Below are 14,589 nucleotides of genomic sequence, written 5' to 3'. Positions count from 1 at the left end.
TTATTGTATCCCCTATTTATAAACCTTTCTGTGAGTTCAGTGGCATGTGACTCATATTTATCTGTAATAGTACAGTTTCTCTTTATCCGCATGTACTGACTCTTGGGGATAGCATTTATAGTATGTCTGGGATGACAAGATTCTGCATTTAAAAAACAGTATTACCTGCCACTTCTTTCCTGTACAGTTCTACCTCAACTTGCTTATTGTTCACATTTGATTTCAATAAAACATCCAGATAGGCGATACAATCTTTGCTATGTGTATGGGTAAACACAAGATTAAGGTCATTCTCTTGTAGATGACTCATAAATGAAAGGGATCAGTTCCTCAGGACCCTTCCATACAAAGAGAAGGTCATCTATATAGTGGCCAAAAAGAGGATGTTCTCACGAAAAGGACTACTATCTCCAAAGACGCGGAAAAGCTCCCACCAGCCTAAATACAGGTTGGCATAAGAGGGAGCAAATTTTGCTCCCATAGCAGTTCCGCGCCTCTGGAGATAGTAGCCCTCCTCAAACATGAAAAAGTTATGTGTCAACAAAAAATCTATAGATCTTAAGATGAATTCTTTTAACATCTCACTATAATCAGAAAACCAATTTAAGAAAAACTCTATGGCCCTAATACCTTTGTCATGGGGTATGGAAGTGTACAGAGAGACAACATCAACGGATAAAAATGAAAAACCATCTTGCCACTCTAAAATTTCAATATGTCTAATGACATCACTGGTATCCCTGATGTAGCTTTTAAGATTTAAGACCAATGGCTGTAAGTAACAATCAATCAGCTCAGACAGTGGTTCAGTTAATGAACCTATCCCTGCCACTATTGGGCGACCAGGGGGATTTTTAAGACTCTTGTGTATTTTGGACAAGTAATGAAATACTGCCACTTTAGGATGTTTAACCATCAACAAAAAAAATCAACCTTTTTCTGTGTTATACCATTCTTGACAGCCCAGTCTACAATTAAAGATAGCTCTCTTTGATAGGCAAAAATAGGGTTGTAAGGTAATTTCTCATATACCTCGGTGTCTGACAACTGCCTATTGACTTCAGCAATATAATCAGCCCTATCTAGGACAACAATCTTGCCTTCCTTATCAGAGCCCCTGATTACCAAATCAGTGTTATTTCTCAAAGTTTGTAAAGCTAGGTACTCGTTTGGTGAGATTTTCACACTTATGATCAGACCAATCAATAGAACCATTAAGTTCCTTTAGCTGTAATTCTACAGATTTTTGGAAAACCTCAATAGCAATGGATCTTGTATGTACTGGATAAAAATCTGATTTAGCTTTTAGCTTGGTGTCATCCGTTTTAATAATAGATATATGACCACCAACAATATTCTCAGCATCCAGTGACACAAGATCCAGTTTGGCACATTTATCCAAAAAAATAAAAAATTAGTAGTTATGTCTGTAGAATTACCAGTTCCCTCTCTAGGAGTTGGTTGTTCAACATTCTGAAAATGTTTTTTGAGAACCAAAATGCTAAACAAACCTATTCAAGTCAACTATTGTGTTAAAGAGATTAAAATGAACAGTTGGAGCAAAGTTAAGACAAAGGGAAAGAAGACTAATTTGTGTATTGGTTAAATTATACCCAGACAAATTGACATTACTGTTTACTAAATATATTTCTTTGTCCGATTCGTTTTCTTCCTCTGGGGGTATCTGTGCATTCTGGTTTGTACACTTATCTGTGGGGTAATTAGTTCTCTTGTATCTGCGGCCCCCTCTACGTATTTTTTTCGTATAGGCTGAGGGGGCCTCTTCTTGTTTTTTGACTATGTGGTTATTAGTGAATCTTGTGTGTCCTCTCTAGTCTGTAGAACATAGGAGGTAGTGGTGGCTTGCTGTCTAGTTGTGTCTGTTGTTCCTTCTAAATCAGACGAATCATAGTCATATTCAGTGTCGGTATCACTGAATGCGACTTTCTTACCAGACTGAGGATTACCCTTTTTGTACTGTCTACCCCTCCTCCTATTTTCTGTAAAGGAAAACGTATAAACGTTATTATTTTGTTTTCTTGTAGATCTATTTTTAGAAATTGTGTTAGATATATTTACATCAGCAATTATGTTATTAATGCATGTACTATGCATGCTTTGTATCAGCACTTATAGTATTCTCACAATATAGATGTGTATTGAAATTAATTGTTCCTATTCAAAATATAGCTTCTGATCTTTGTTTTAAGAAATAAGTAGGAGATTGTTATTATGCATCTATTTTTATTGCATAACTTATTTTGTATTTCTTTTTATTATTTTTTCCACTTTTTCCCCATCCTTTTTATTATTCACTTGTGAGAGACCTTATGTCTCTCAGGTGTTTGAGATAATGGTAATTAATTAGTAAGGGGGAGGGTAGGTATAGAGAGTATATATGGAGATAGCCTTTATTTGTTAGTTACAGGTCACTGATGAAGTATATGTGATTACCACGAAACATGTTTGACCTTGCACTTTTGCCTTGATGTACTCTGTTATTTTGGGTGCTTATTAAATCAATTTGATGTCATATGAAGAGTCTGCTGTGTCCTGTTCGGATTCCCAGGTGCTGTTCCTTGGTCGTGTTTGATATTTGTGTCTGGCGTTGGTAGAGCGCCTTAGTGTGAACTAGCACCAGTGACGTCATCTTCCTGGGACCGTTCCCCCTTGGCGTGCAGCTGCGGTAGCATGAAGACGGCTGTGGTTTACAGATTGGGCTGAGTACCGCTGCGTGGGAGATGTTTCTTGGAGCGCTGCTCTCTGGTCGCTGTATGTTTGTGGATACTGATCAGCTGATTACTTCACCTGTGTACTGGTTCTGCTATAATGAAAACCAGGGCTGTTGGGGGTACTTGAGGACCACGGTTGGGAAACACTGCGCTTGGGTGATAAAGTAAAATAATCAGCAATCTCTAGCTACGTTTCACTTTCTCAGTTCAGCCCCTATAAATCGTTGGCATCCGCATGGCTTTTATGTAATTGACAGAAAGAGGGACACTGTGTTCTTGGTTCCATGTTTTGCCAACTCATCTGCCTCGAGAAAAAAAAACCAAAAAAAAAAACCAAAAAAAAAAACCATCTTCTAAACAGTCATACACTGAAAAAAAAATGCCATTCCTTTAATAAAAAAAGCTACCTCCCTTATTGACTACAAGCCGCCTCCTATTTGTTGACAAGACAATGACTTGTAACGCCCAGCTAAGCGCCTCAGTTTGGAGCTTTGTAACCCACCCTGGTAGTTGCTAGGTGAGCGGGACGAATGCGAAAGAATGTGGTACGCTATGTGCTTGTTATGTGAGTGTTGTTCAAAATACCAGGAATAATACAAAGCAGCATACATTATAGATCCACACTCACTGGACTTTTCAAAAACAGGTGCAAATTTATTGTGACATTTCGGGGAACAAATGGTTTGGACCCCCGAAACATCACAATAAATTTGCACCTGTTTTTGAAAAGTCCGGTGAGTGCGCATCCATTTCTCCATTTATAATACTTCTGTTCCCTGACACCCTGGCTGATAGTCTCAAAGTGTGAATGCTAATCCACCTACAATGTTTGAGATATAGATAGAGATTAGCTTGGATAATGCTTATTCACTGTAAATCTTGCTACCGTGCTCATAATTCTTAGATTTACGAAGCTGAGATAGAAACAGAGCCGTGTCTGTAAATGGAATATATCGGAATCACTCTGTGTTTATTTATGCGCTCCAGAGAGAATCTACCTGCTTTAATGTCAGGTTTAAACATATTTCAAAAGAACACTATAAAGCTCATTTCTTACATGTACTTAGAACCCCATACTAGGGATACCTGGAGTATTGTGCGGTGAAGATGTGTCAGTAGCCTAGGACACTATCCGTATCTATTGTAGGGAACCTCGCATCCTGCGTTCACGGGCAAACAGGGGGCGTGGTTAAGCCAGCGTGTAAACTACGTAGCGCTCAACAGTGTAACCAATAGCGGAGTAATATGGAAAACCTTGCAATTACCATTTAGCAATAAACAGCGTGTAGTAAAAAAGTGTATGCGAGATGCCAATAGCCAAAAATAGCCTTGCTCTACAGGGGCTTGTAATACCACATTAAATAGAACAGGCAATGACCTAGTTGTAAAGTACCTAATATTATGCGGATTCAACATATACCTAGTAAGTGGAATATAACTAGCCCCTAATATGTTTAGCCTACAAGCCACTAATTGGACCTTGAAATAAACGATTGTGCATAACCATCTATACAGCCCAATGTGTACAGGAGTGTACCTGGCTTGTACACGGATTGCTAGTGCCAACTACAATAGTTAGGGGGAGCAGCAAAGGTGACAATAGAGAGTATGTTGATAAAAAACTAGTAAATATTGTCTGAACTAACCCATAGATATACATCCATCTTATCCTATGGTCAGAACATCCCGTGTGCACCCTCTAGCCCCACTATGAGGACCTGTGGACCTCATCAAAGTAGGTCATAATGAATAGATGTAGACATACTGGAAAACACAGTCAGTAACACCCATAGGTAATATAGCAAAAATAGCAATAATGATGATTATGGCAATACTATGAAATTAGTCCTATTAGACCTGACTATTACGTATGCAATGTACCTGTACTATAAGTGTTGTATATACTTAATGTAGATAGCACTGTATAAGGGTTAATAATATTGTATAAACGTTTCTCCAAGGGACTATTACAGAAAACAGTGCCAATCAATACTAGCATTGAGACCTCTAGGGTATAACGTATCCAGTCTAAAAGTCCATCTAGACTATCTGCAACAGTTTCTTTTTCCTATCACCCCCTCGGGCTGGGACACACACACATGGTCTATCAATATAAACCTCAGATCTTTGACAGTATGCTTGGCTTCTAAAAAGTGGCGTGCAACGGGTTGCTTAGTCTTGTTAGTATCCAAAGATGCCCTTATTGCCCTCCGATGATTGGCCATTTTGTTCCTGTCATCATCATTACAAACATTATTGCTTTTTTTGCTTTATTACCTATGGGTCTTACTGACTGTGTTTTCCAGTATGTCTACATCTATTTATTATGACCTACTTTAATGAGGTCCACAGGTCCTCTTAGTGGGGCTAGAGGGTGCACACAGGATGATCTGACCATAGGATAAGATGGATGTATATCTATGGGTTAGTTCAGACAATATTTACTAGCTTTTTATCAACATTCTCTCTATTGTCGCCTTTGCTGCTCCCCCTAACTATTGTAGTTGGCACTAGCAATCAGTGTAAAAGCCAGGTACACTCCTTTATACATTGGGCTGTATAGATGGTTATGCACAATCGTTTATTTCAAAGTCCAATTAGTGGCATGTAGGGGCTAGTTATATTCCACTTACTAGGTATATGCTGAATCCACATAATAGGTACTTTACAACTAGGTCATTGCCTGTTCCATTTAATATGGTATTACAAGCCCATGTAGAGCAAGGCTATTTTTGGCTATTGGCATCTCGCATACACTTTTACTACACGCTGTTTATTGCGAAATGGTAATTGCAAGGTTTTCCCTATTACTCCGCTATTGGTTACACTGTTGAGCGCTACGTATTTTACACGCTGGCTTAACCATGCCCCCCCGTTTGCCCACGAACGCAGGATGCGAGGTTCCCTACAATAGATATGAATAGCGTGCTAGGCTACTGACACATCTTCACCGCACAAATAAAATGAGCTTTATAGTGCTCTTTTGAAATAGGTTTAAACCTGACGTTTAAGCAGGTAGATTCTCCCTGGAGCGCATAAACACAGAGTGATTCCAATATATTCCATTTACCGACACGACTCTGTCTCTATCTCAGCTTCGTAAATCTAAGAATTATGAGCTCGGTAGCAGCATATACAGTGAATAAGCATTAACCAAGCTAATCTAAATACAATAGAATCGATGTACATATGTATATATGTATTATGACAACTCACTGCTGGTATTGAAATACATTGTAGCGTAATGGCATATCATGAAATGAACATATGGCTAAAGGTTAATTAGCTAATTGATTGCAAAGGGTTCAGGTTCACTTGTTATTGGTGGTGCACTGAGGGGGAGGGGCTTATGTATGTCTTTATAATGTTTCATTGTTCACAATGTCTTTGTCTGAGGAAGGGGTGAAAGCCTCGAAACGTCACACAGTAAAGTTTATTGAAACTTTTAAATCCAGAGAGTGCATTTTCTTTATTCATTTATTGCATCCTTGATGCACCCTGGTCTGATTATTGCCGAGTCGGGAAGAGTTTGTGAGAGTGCTGCAATCTTCAAATTGTATATGTATAGATAGATATACACATACATACATACATACATACACACACACACACATATACACAGTGCTTTTTTGTAAAAGAAAAGGTTCCGGTTCTCATTGATTTTTGATTGATATTTTCTGCTTAGTAACTGAGTAAAGCAAAGGGACAATATTATTTACAATGTGTGATGCATTTTGCAGCCCCCACTAGTATTTACATGATAATTACAAATATGACCCCTTATGAGTCGGTGAGTACCCCCACAAAAAAAAAAAATGTATTTAAATATATATATATATATATATATATATATATATATATATATATATATATATATATATATATATATATATATATATATATATATATATATATATATGTGTGCGCGTGTGTTTTTTTCATTCAATATTTCATAAATGGTTTTCACATCACATAGACATAACTATTCAAATTCTGCTTTATCTCACTAATAATATTTGTAGTAGAGCACAGTTTGAAACCATCAGTTTAATTACTAAAATGGAGATTTAAACTCATGATCCAGTTATTGTACCTGCATTGAAATTCCGGTAGCTTCTTGGTAGTTTTCAGACATGAAAATGTTAAAAGCATTACGAGGTCTTTTTGGTCTTCCAAATACCGTCAACTCCTGTAGAGATAAAACAATGTTATTGAAGTCTCCCTTAAAGGGACACTACTCTACTTTTTTTTACTGTTTAAAAAGATAGATAACTCCTTTACTACTCATTGCCCAGCATTGCACAACCAACAGCATCATATTGATATATTTTACAACCTCTAAATATGTGCCAGTTTCTCAGCCCCTGCAGGTTGCCTCTTATCTCAGGGCATTTTATTAGCTTGTCACAGTCAGACAGTGCTAGTTCATGTGTGCCATATACAGGGTGGATTAAAAAAAAAAAGAAAAGATTTTTTTTAAATATTTAAAATCTGATTTTTATTTAAGTTGGAATGTTTCTATTTAAGGTACATTATAATTTAAAAGGTTATTCATCCTGATACATATATTTTTTTTTAATTATATAGCAAGATGTTGTATATTCATGGCTTCAAGAGAATAGAGAGACGCACTCACTGAGACAGAACAATAGCTAGAAAAACTTCCGTGCTTGTCCACAAGGCCAGTGCCACTCAGGGTGCAGTCTCTTTTTGCACACTATGCCTTTTCACAGAGAAAAAATATCCTGTAGCATATCAGTCTGATCCTGCCCAATGACAGTCCAGCACCGAAATACCAGGCAATTCTTCTCTGAACAAGACAAACAACAAACCCCAGACGTACGTTTCGGCCTCTCTTGGGCCTCGTCAGTGAGGTGCAGTTGCATATCTCTAGGGCATGTGTGCAAGGAGTCCAACGTCTGGTTTCCCCCTTTTACTCTTAGGGAGACCTAAGAGTAATTTACATAAAATCAAGAGAATAGAGAGACGCACTCACTGAGACAGAACAATAGCTAGAAAAACTTCCGTGCTTGTCCACAAGGCCAGTGCCACTCAGGGTGCAGTCTCTTTTTGCACACTATGCCTTTTCACAGAGAAAAAATATCCTGTAGCATATCAGTCTGATCCTGCCCAATGACAGTCCAGCACCGAAATACCAGGCAATTCTTCTCTGAACAAGACAAACAACAAACCCCAGACGTACGTTTCGGCCTCTCTTGGGCCTCGTCAGTCTGGGGTTGTTGTTTTCTCTTGTTCAGAGAAGAATTGCCTGGTATTTCGGCGCTGGACTGTCATTGGGCAGGATCAGACTGATATGCTACAGGATATTTTTCTCTGTGAAGGGGCATAGTGTGCTAAAAGAGTATGCACCCTGAGTGACACACTATAATAAAATGAACAGGCACGGAAGTTTTTCCAGCTTTTGTTCTGTCTCAGCTGAGTGCATCTCTCTCTCTCTTTTTATTTATGCAAATTGCTCTTGGGTCTCCCTAAGAGTAAAAGGGGAAACCTGACGTGGACTCCTTGCACACATGCCCTTAGAGAGATGCAACTGCACCTCACTGACGAGGCCCACAAAAGGCCGAAACGATCGTCTGGGGTTGTTGTTTTCTCTTGTTCAGAGAAGAATTGCCTGGTATTTCGGCGCTGGACTGTCATTGGGCAGGATCAGACTGATATGCTACAGGATATTTTTTCTCTGTGAAGGGGCATAGTGTGCTAAAAGAGTATGCACCCTGAGTGACACACTATAATAAAATGAACAGGCACGGAAGTTTTTCCAGCTTTTGTTCTGTCTCAGCTGAGTGCATCTCTCTCTCTCTTTTTATTTATGCAAATTGCTCTTGGGTCTCCCTAAGAGTAAAAGGGGAAACCTGACGTGGACTCCTTGCACACATGCCCTTAGAGAGATGCAACTGCACCTCACTGACGAGGCCCACAAAAGGCCGAAACGATCGTCTGGGGTTGTTGTTTTCTCTTGTTCAGAGAAGAATTGCCTGGTATTTCGGCGCTGGACTGTCATTGGGCAGGATCAGACTGATATGCTACAGGATATTTTTTCTCTGTGAAGGGGCATAGTGTGCTAAAAGAGTATGCACCCTGAGTGACACACTATAATAAAATGAACAGGCACGGAAGTTTTTCCAGCTTTTGTTCTGTCTCAGCTGAGTGCATCTCTCTCTCTCTTTTTATTTATGCAAATTGCTCTTGGGTCTCCCTAAGAGTAAAAGGGGAAACCTGACGTGGACTCCTTGCACACATGCCCTTAGAGAGATGCAACTGCACCTCACTGACGAGGCCCACAAAAGGCCGAAACGATCGTCTGGGGTTGTTGTTTTCTCTTGTTCAGAGAAGAATTGCCTGGTATTTCGGCGCTGGACTGTCATTGGGCAGGATCAGACTGATATGCTACAGGATATTTTTTCTCTGTGAAGGGGCATAGTGTGCTAAAAGAGTATGCACCCTGAGTGACACACTATAATAAAATGAACAGGCACGGAAGTTTTTCCAGCTTTTGTTCTGTCTCAGCTGAGTGCATCTCTCTCTCTCTTTTTATTTATGCAAATTGCTCTTGGGTCTCCCTAAGAGTAAAAGGGGAAACCTGACGTGGACTCCTTGCACACATGCCCTTAGAGAGATGCAACTGCACCTCACTGACGAGGCCCACAAAAGGCCGAAACGATCGTCTGGGGTTGTTGTTTTCTCTTGTTCAGAGAAGAATTGCCTGGTATTTCGGCGCTGGACTGTCATTGGGCAGGATCAGACTGATATGCTACAGGATATTTTTTCTCTGTGAAGGGGCATAGTGTGCTAAAAGAGTATGCACCCTGAGTGACACACTATAATAAAATGAACAGGCACGGAAGTTTTTCCAGCTTTTGTTCTGTCTCAGCTGAGTGCATCTCTCTCTCTCTTTTTATTTATGCAAATTGCTCTTGGGTCTCCCTAAGAGTAAAAGGGGAAACCTGACGTGGACTCCTTGCACACATGCCCTTAGAGAGATGCAACTGCACCTCACTGACGAGGCCCACAAAAGGCCGAAACGATCGTCTGGGGTTGTTGTTTTCTCTTGTTCAGAGAAGAATTGCCTGGTATTTCGGCGCTGGACTGTCATTGGGCAGGATCAGACTGATATGCTACAGGATATTTTTTCTCTGTGAAGGGGCATAGTGTGCTAAAAGAGTATGCACCCTGAGTGACACACTATAATAAAATGAACAGGCACGGAAGTTTTTCCAGCTTTTGTTCTGTCTCAGCTGAGTGCATCTCTCTCTCTCTTTTTATTTATGCAAATTGCTCTTGGGTCTCCCTAAGAGTAAAAGGGGAAACCTGACGTGGACTCCTTGCACACATGCCCTTAGAGAGATGCAACTGCACCTCACTGACGAGGCCCACAAAAGGCCGAAACGATCGTCTGGGGTTGTTGTTTTCTCTTGTTCAGAGAAGAATTGCCTGGTATTTCGGCGCTGGACTGTCATTGGGCAGGATCAGACTGATATGCTACAGGATATTTTTTCTCTGTGAAGGGGCATAGTGTGCTAAAAGAGTATGCACCCTGAGTGACACACTATAATAAAATGAACAGGCACGGAAGTTTTTCCAGCTTTTGTTCTGTCTCAGCTGAGTGCATCTCTCTCTCTCTTTTTATTTATGCAAATTGCTCTTGGGTCTCCCTAAGAGTAAAAGGGGAAACCTGACGTGGACTCCTTGCACACATGCCCTTAGAGAGATGCAACTGCACCTCACTGACGAGGCCCACAAAAGGCCGAAACGATCGTCTGGGGTTGTTGTTTTCTCTTGTTCAGAGAAGAATTGCCTGGTATTTCGGCGCTGGACTGTCATTGGGCAGGATCAGACTGATATGCTACAGGATATTTTTTCTCTGTGAAGGGGCATAGTGTGCTAAAAGAGTATGCACCCTGAGTGACACACTATAATAAAATGAACAGGACGGAAGTTTTTCCAGCTTTTGTTCTGTCTCAGCTGAGTGCATCTCTCTCTCTCTTTTTATTTATGCAAATTGCTCTTGGGTCTCCCTAAGAGTAAAAGGGGAAACCTGACGTGGACTCCTTGCACACATGCCCTTAGAGAGATGCAACTGCACCTCACTGACGAGGCCCACAAAAGGCCGAAACGATCGTCTGGGGTTGTTGTTTTCTCTTGTTCAGAGAAGAATTGCCTGGTATTTCGGCGCTGGACTGTCATTGGGCAGGATCAGACTGATATGCTACAGGATATTTTTTCTCTGTGAAGGGGCATAGTGTGCTAAAAGAGTATGCACCCTGAGTGACACACTATAATAAAATGAACAGGCACGGAAGTTTTTCCAGCTTTTGTTCTGTCTCAGCTGAGTGCATCTCTCTCTCTCTTTTTATTTATGCAAATTGCTCTTGGGTCTCCCTAAGAGTAAAAGGGGAAACCTGACGTGGACTCCTTGCACACATGCCCTTAGAGAGATGCAACTGCACCTCACTGACGAGGCCCACAAAAGGCCGAAACGATCGTCTGGGGTTGTTGTTTTCTCTTGTTCAGAGAAGAATTGCCTGGTATTTCGGCGCTGGACTGTCATTGGGCAGGATCAGACTGATATGCTACAGGATATTTTTTCTCTGTGAAGGGGCATAGTGTGCTAAAAGAGTATGCACCCTGAGTGACACACTATAATAAAATGAACAGGCACGGAAGTTTTTCCAGCTTTTGTTCTGTCTCAGCTGAGTGCATCTCTCTCTCTCTTTTTATTTATGCAAATTGCTCTTGGGTCTCCCTAAGAGTAAAAGGGGAAACCTGACGTGGACTCCTTGCACACATGCCCTTAGAGAGATGCAACTGCACCTCACTGACGAGGCCCACAAAAGGCCGAAACGATCGTCTGGGGTTGTTGTTTTCTCTTGTTCAGAGAAGAATTGCCTGGTATTTCGGCGCTGGACTGTCATTGGGCAGGATCAGACTGATATGCTACAGGATATTTTTTCTCTGTGAAGGGGCATAGTGTGCTAAAAGAGTATGCACCCTGAGTGACACACTATAATAAAATGAACAGGCACGGAAGTTTTTCCAGCTTTTGTTCTGTCTCAGCTGAGTGCATCTCTCTCTCTCTTTTTATTTATGCAAATTGCTCTTGGGTCTCCCTAAGAGTAAAAGGGGAAACCTGACGTGGACTCCTTGCACACATGCCCTTAGAGAGATGCAACTGCACCTCACTGACGAGGCCCACAAAAGGCCGAAACGATCGTCTGGGGTTGTTGTTTTCTCTTGTTCAGAGAAGAATTGCCTGGTATTTCGGCGCTGGACTGTCATTGGGCAGGATCAGACTGATATGCTACAGGATATTTTTTCTCTGTGAAGGGGCATAGTGTGCTAAAAGAGTATGCACCCTGAGTGACACACTATAATAAAATGAACAGGCACGGAAGTTTTTCCAGCTTTTGTTCTGTCTCAGCTGAGTGCATCTCTCTCTCTCTTTTTATTTATGCAAATTGCTCTTGGGTCTCCCTAAGAGTAAAAGGGGAAACCTGACGTGGACTCCTTGCACACATGCCCTTAGAGAGATGCAACTGCACCTCACTGACGAGGCCCACAAAAGGCCGAAACGATCGTCTGGGGTTGTTGTTTTCTCTTGTTCAGAGAAGAATTGCCTGGTATTTCGGCGCTGGACTGTCATTGGGCAGGATCAGACTGATATGCTACAGGATATTTTTTCTCTGTGAAGGGGCATAGTGTGCTAAAAGAGTATGCACCCTGAGTGACACACTATAATAAAATGAACAGGCACAGAAGTTTTTCCAGCTTTTGTTCTGTCTCAGCTGAGTGCATCTCTCTCTCTCTTTTTATTTATGCAAATTGCTCTTGGGTCTCCCTAAGAGTAAAAGGGGAAACCTGACGTGGACTCCTTGCACACATGCCCTTAGAGAGATGCAACTGCACCTCACTGACGAGGCCCACAAAAGGCCGAAACGATCGTCTGGGGTTGTTGTTTTCTCTTGTTCAGAGAAGAATTGCCTGGTATTTCGGCGCTGGACTGTCATTGGGCAGGATCAGACTGATATGCTACAGGATATTTTTTCTCTGTGAAGGGGCATAGTGTGCTAAAAGAGTATGCACCCTGAGTGACACACTATAATAAAATGAACAGGCACGGAAGTTTTTCCAGCTTTTGTTCTGTCTCAGCTGAGTGCATCTCTCTCTCTCTTTTTATGTATATTCATGGCTGTAATGAATAATTATTTTGGTAAATTAATTCCTTTAATCCATTCAGTGCGTCATGCTTCCAAAGAGGTTTCTGTGTGATTATTTTGGACAATTTTTCCATCTTGAAGATATTATATAGATGCCCATTCTACAAAGCAAATTTTTTATAAAACAGAGTTGAGAAATAGACCTTAAAAAGGGACATAATCATGTAAGAAGTGTCTGGGTTTCAGATAGAGCATATCATTTTCAGATTTACTTCTATTATCTAATTTGTTTCATTCTCTTGATATCCTTTGTTGAAGGAGAGCAATGCTCTACAGGGGCCTAGCTGAGCATATTGCGTGAGACAGTGATAAGCAGCTAGCTCAGAATAGTGCACTTTTCAACAATGGATACCAAGAAAACAAAGCAAATTAGAGAAGTAAAATGGAAAATTGTTTAAAATTGCATGTTCTTTCTGAATCATGAAAGTTGAATTTTGACTTTACTGTCCCTTTAATGCCATTGCTCCCCTGCAAATCTATGTACACAGAATCAACCCATAATAAGTTTCTAGAAGCTCACTGAATAGAGAAGATTGTTTGGAGTGGAATATATCTGCACAAGGACCTAAGTGTGAGGAGGGGGGCATGAATTAAAAAAAAATATATATAGTGTTATTGTTTAAATTAAATAAAACTTTTTAAATTGTTATTAAAGTAATGGTTATTTTTATTTAGTTAAATTAAATTATTTCAATTATTAAGGTAATCACTTTCTCCTTCCAATAAAGCACAGCTGAAAAGTTGATCAAATATGAAAGATTAACCTATTAAGCTGGAGATACTTCCCAATAATGTCATTCATTTCAATGATCTATCTATCTATGCATATCTAATGATATATAACTAAATCAGTAATGGTCTGATATAACTGGAAAAATAATCTGAAGTTATTCTAAAAATGAAAAACTATCATTTAAATCAAATCCACCCTGCACTCTAGTTAAAGGGACAGTCTAGTCAAAATTAAAAAAACTTTCATGATTCAGATAGGGAATGCAATTTTTAACAACTTTCCAATTCACGTTTACCATCAAATTTGCTTTGTTCTCTTGCTATTCTTTGTTGAAAGCTCAACTTAAGTAGGCTCATATGCTAATTTCTAAAACCTTAAAGGCCAACCCTTATTTCAATGCATTTGGCAGTTTTTCACAGCTAGAGGACGTAAGTTCATGTGTGCCATACAGGTAACATTGTGACCACGCCCATATATTTACAAGTGAGAAGGCACTGATTGGCTAAATGCAAATCTGTCAAAAGAACTGAAATAAGGGGGCAGTCTGCAAAGGCTTAGATACAATACTAATATTACCGTGTTGGTTATGGAAAACAGGGGAATGGGTAATAAAGGGATTATCTATCTTTTTAAACAACAACAACAACAATTCTGGAGTAGACTGTCCCTTTAACCGTTTATAACTGTCCTTAATTGGCCTTTGCAGAAAAAGAAACCTAAGTTACAATATGGCAGCAGCCACTGCTATATAGACATTAGAATGTTATTTTTTTTATATTTAAATAAACTAATGTGAATTTTACAAATACACATACATATTATTCACTGGCTAATATTTGCTTTGAAGACATCATTCTATCAATCAAGGGACATTTAACACTTTGAGATG

At 40.0% G+C, this 14,589-nt stretch overlaps 1 protein-coding gene across 1 annotated transcript in view; it reads right to left on the bottom strand.

The window, feature by feature from the left end:
- Positions 1 to 14,589, bottom strand: part of TFAM (transcription factor A, mitochondrial) — a 53,243-nt gene that overhangs the window by 25,939 nt on the left and 12,715 nt on the right. The window contains exon 5 of the mRNA XM_053692236.1: positions 6,826 to 6,921. Within this exon, the coding sequence (XP_053548211.1) occupies positions 6,826 to 6,921 (96 nt within the window). The remainder of the gene's footprint in view (positions 1 to 6,825; positions 6,922 to 14,589) is intronic.

The sequence above is a fragment of the Bombina bombina genome, chromosome 9, assembly GCF_027579735.1.
Source record: "Bombina bombina isolate aBomBom1 chromosome 9, aBomBom1.pri, whole genome shotgun sequence".
NCBI lineage: Eukaryota > Metazoa > Chordata > Amphibia > Anura > Bombinatoridae > Bombina > Bombina bombina.
This window is presented reverse-complemented; position numbering and strand designations above follow the sequence as displayed.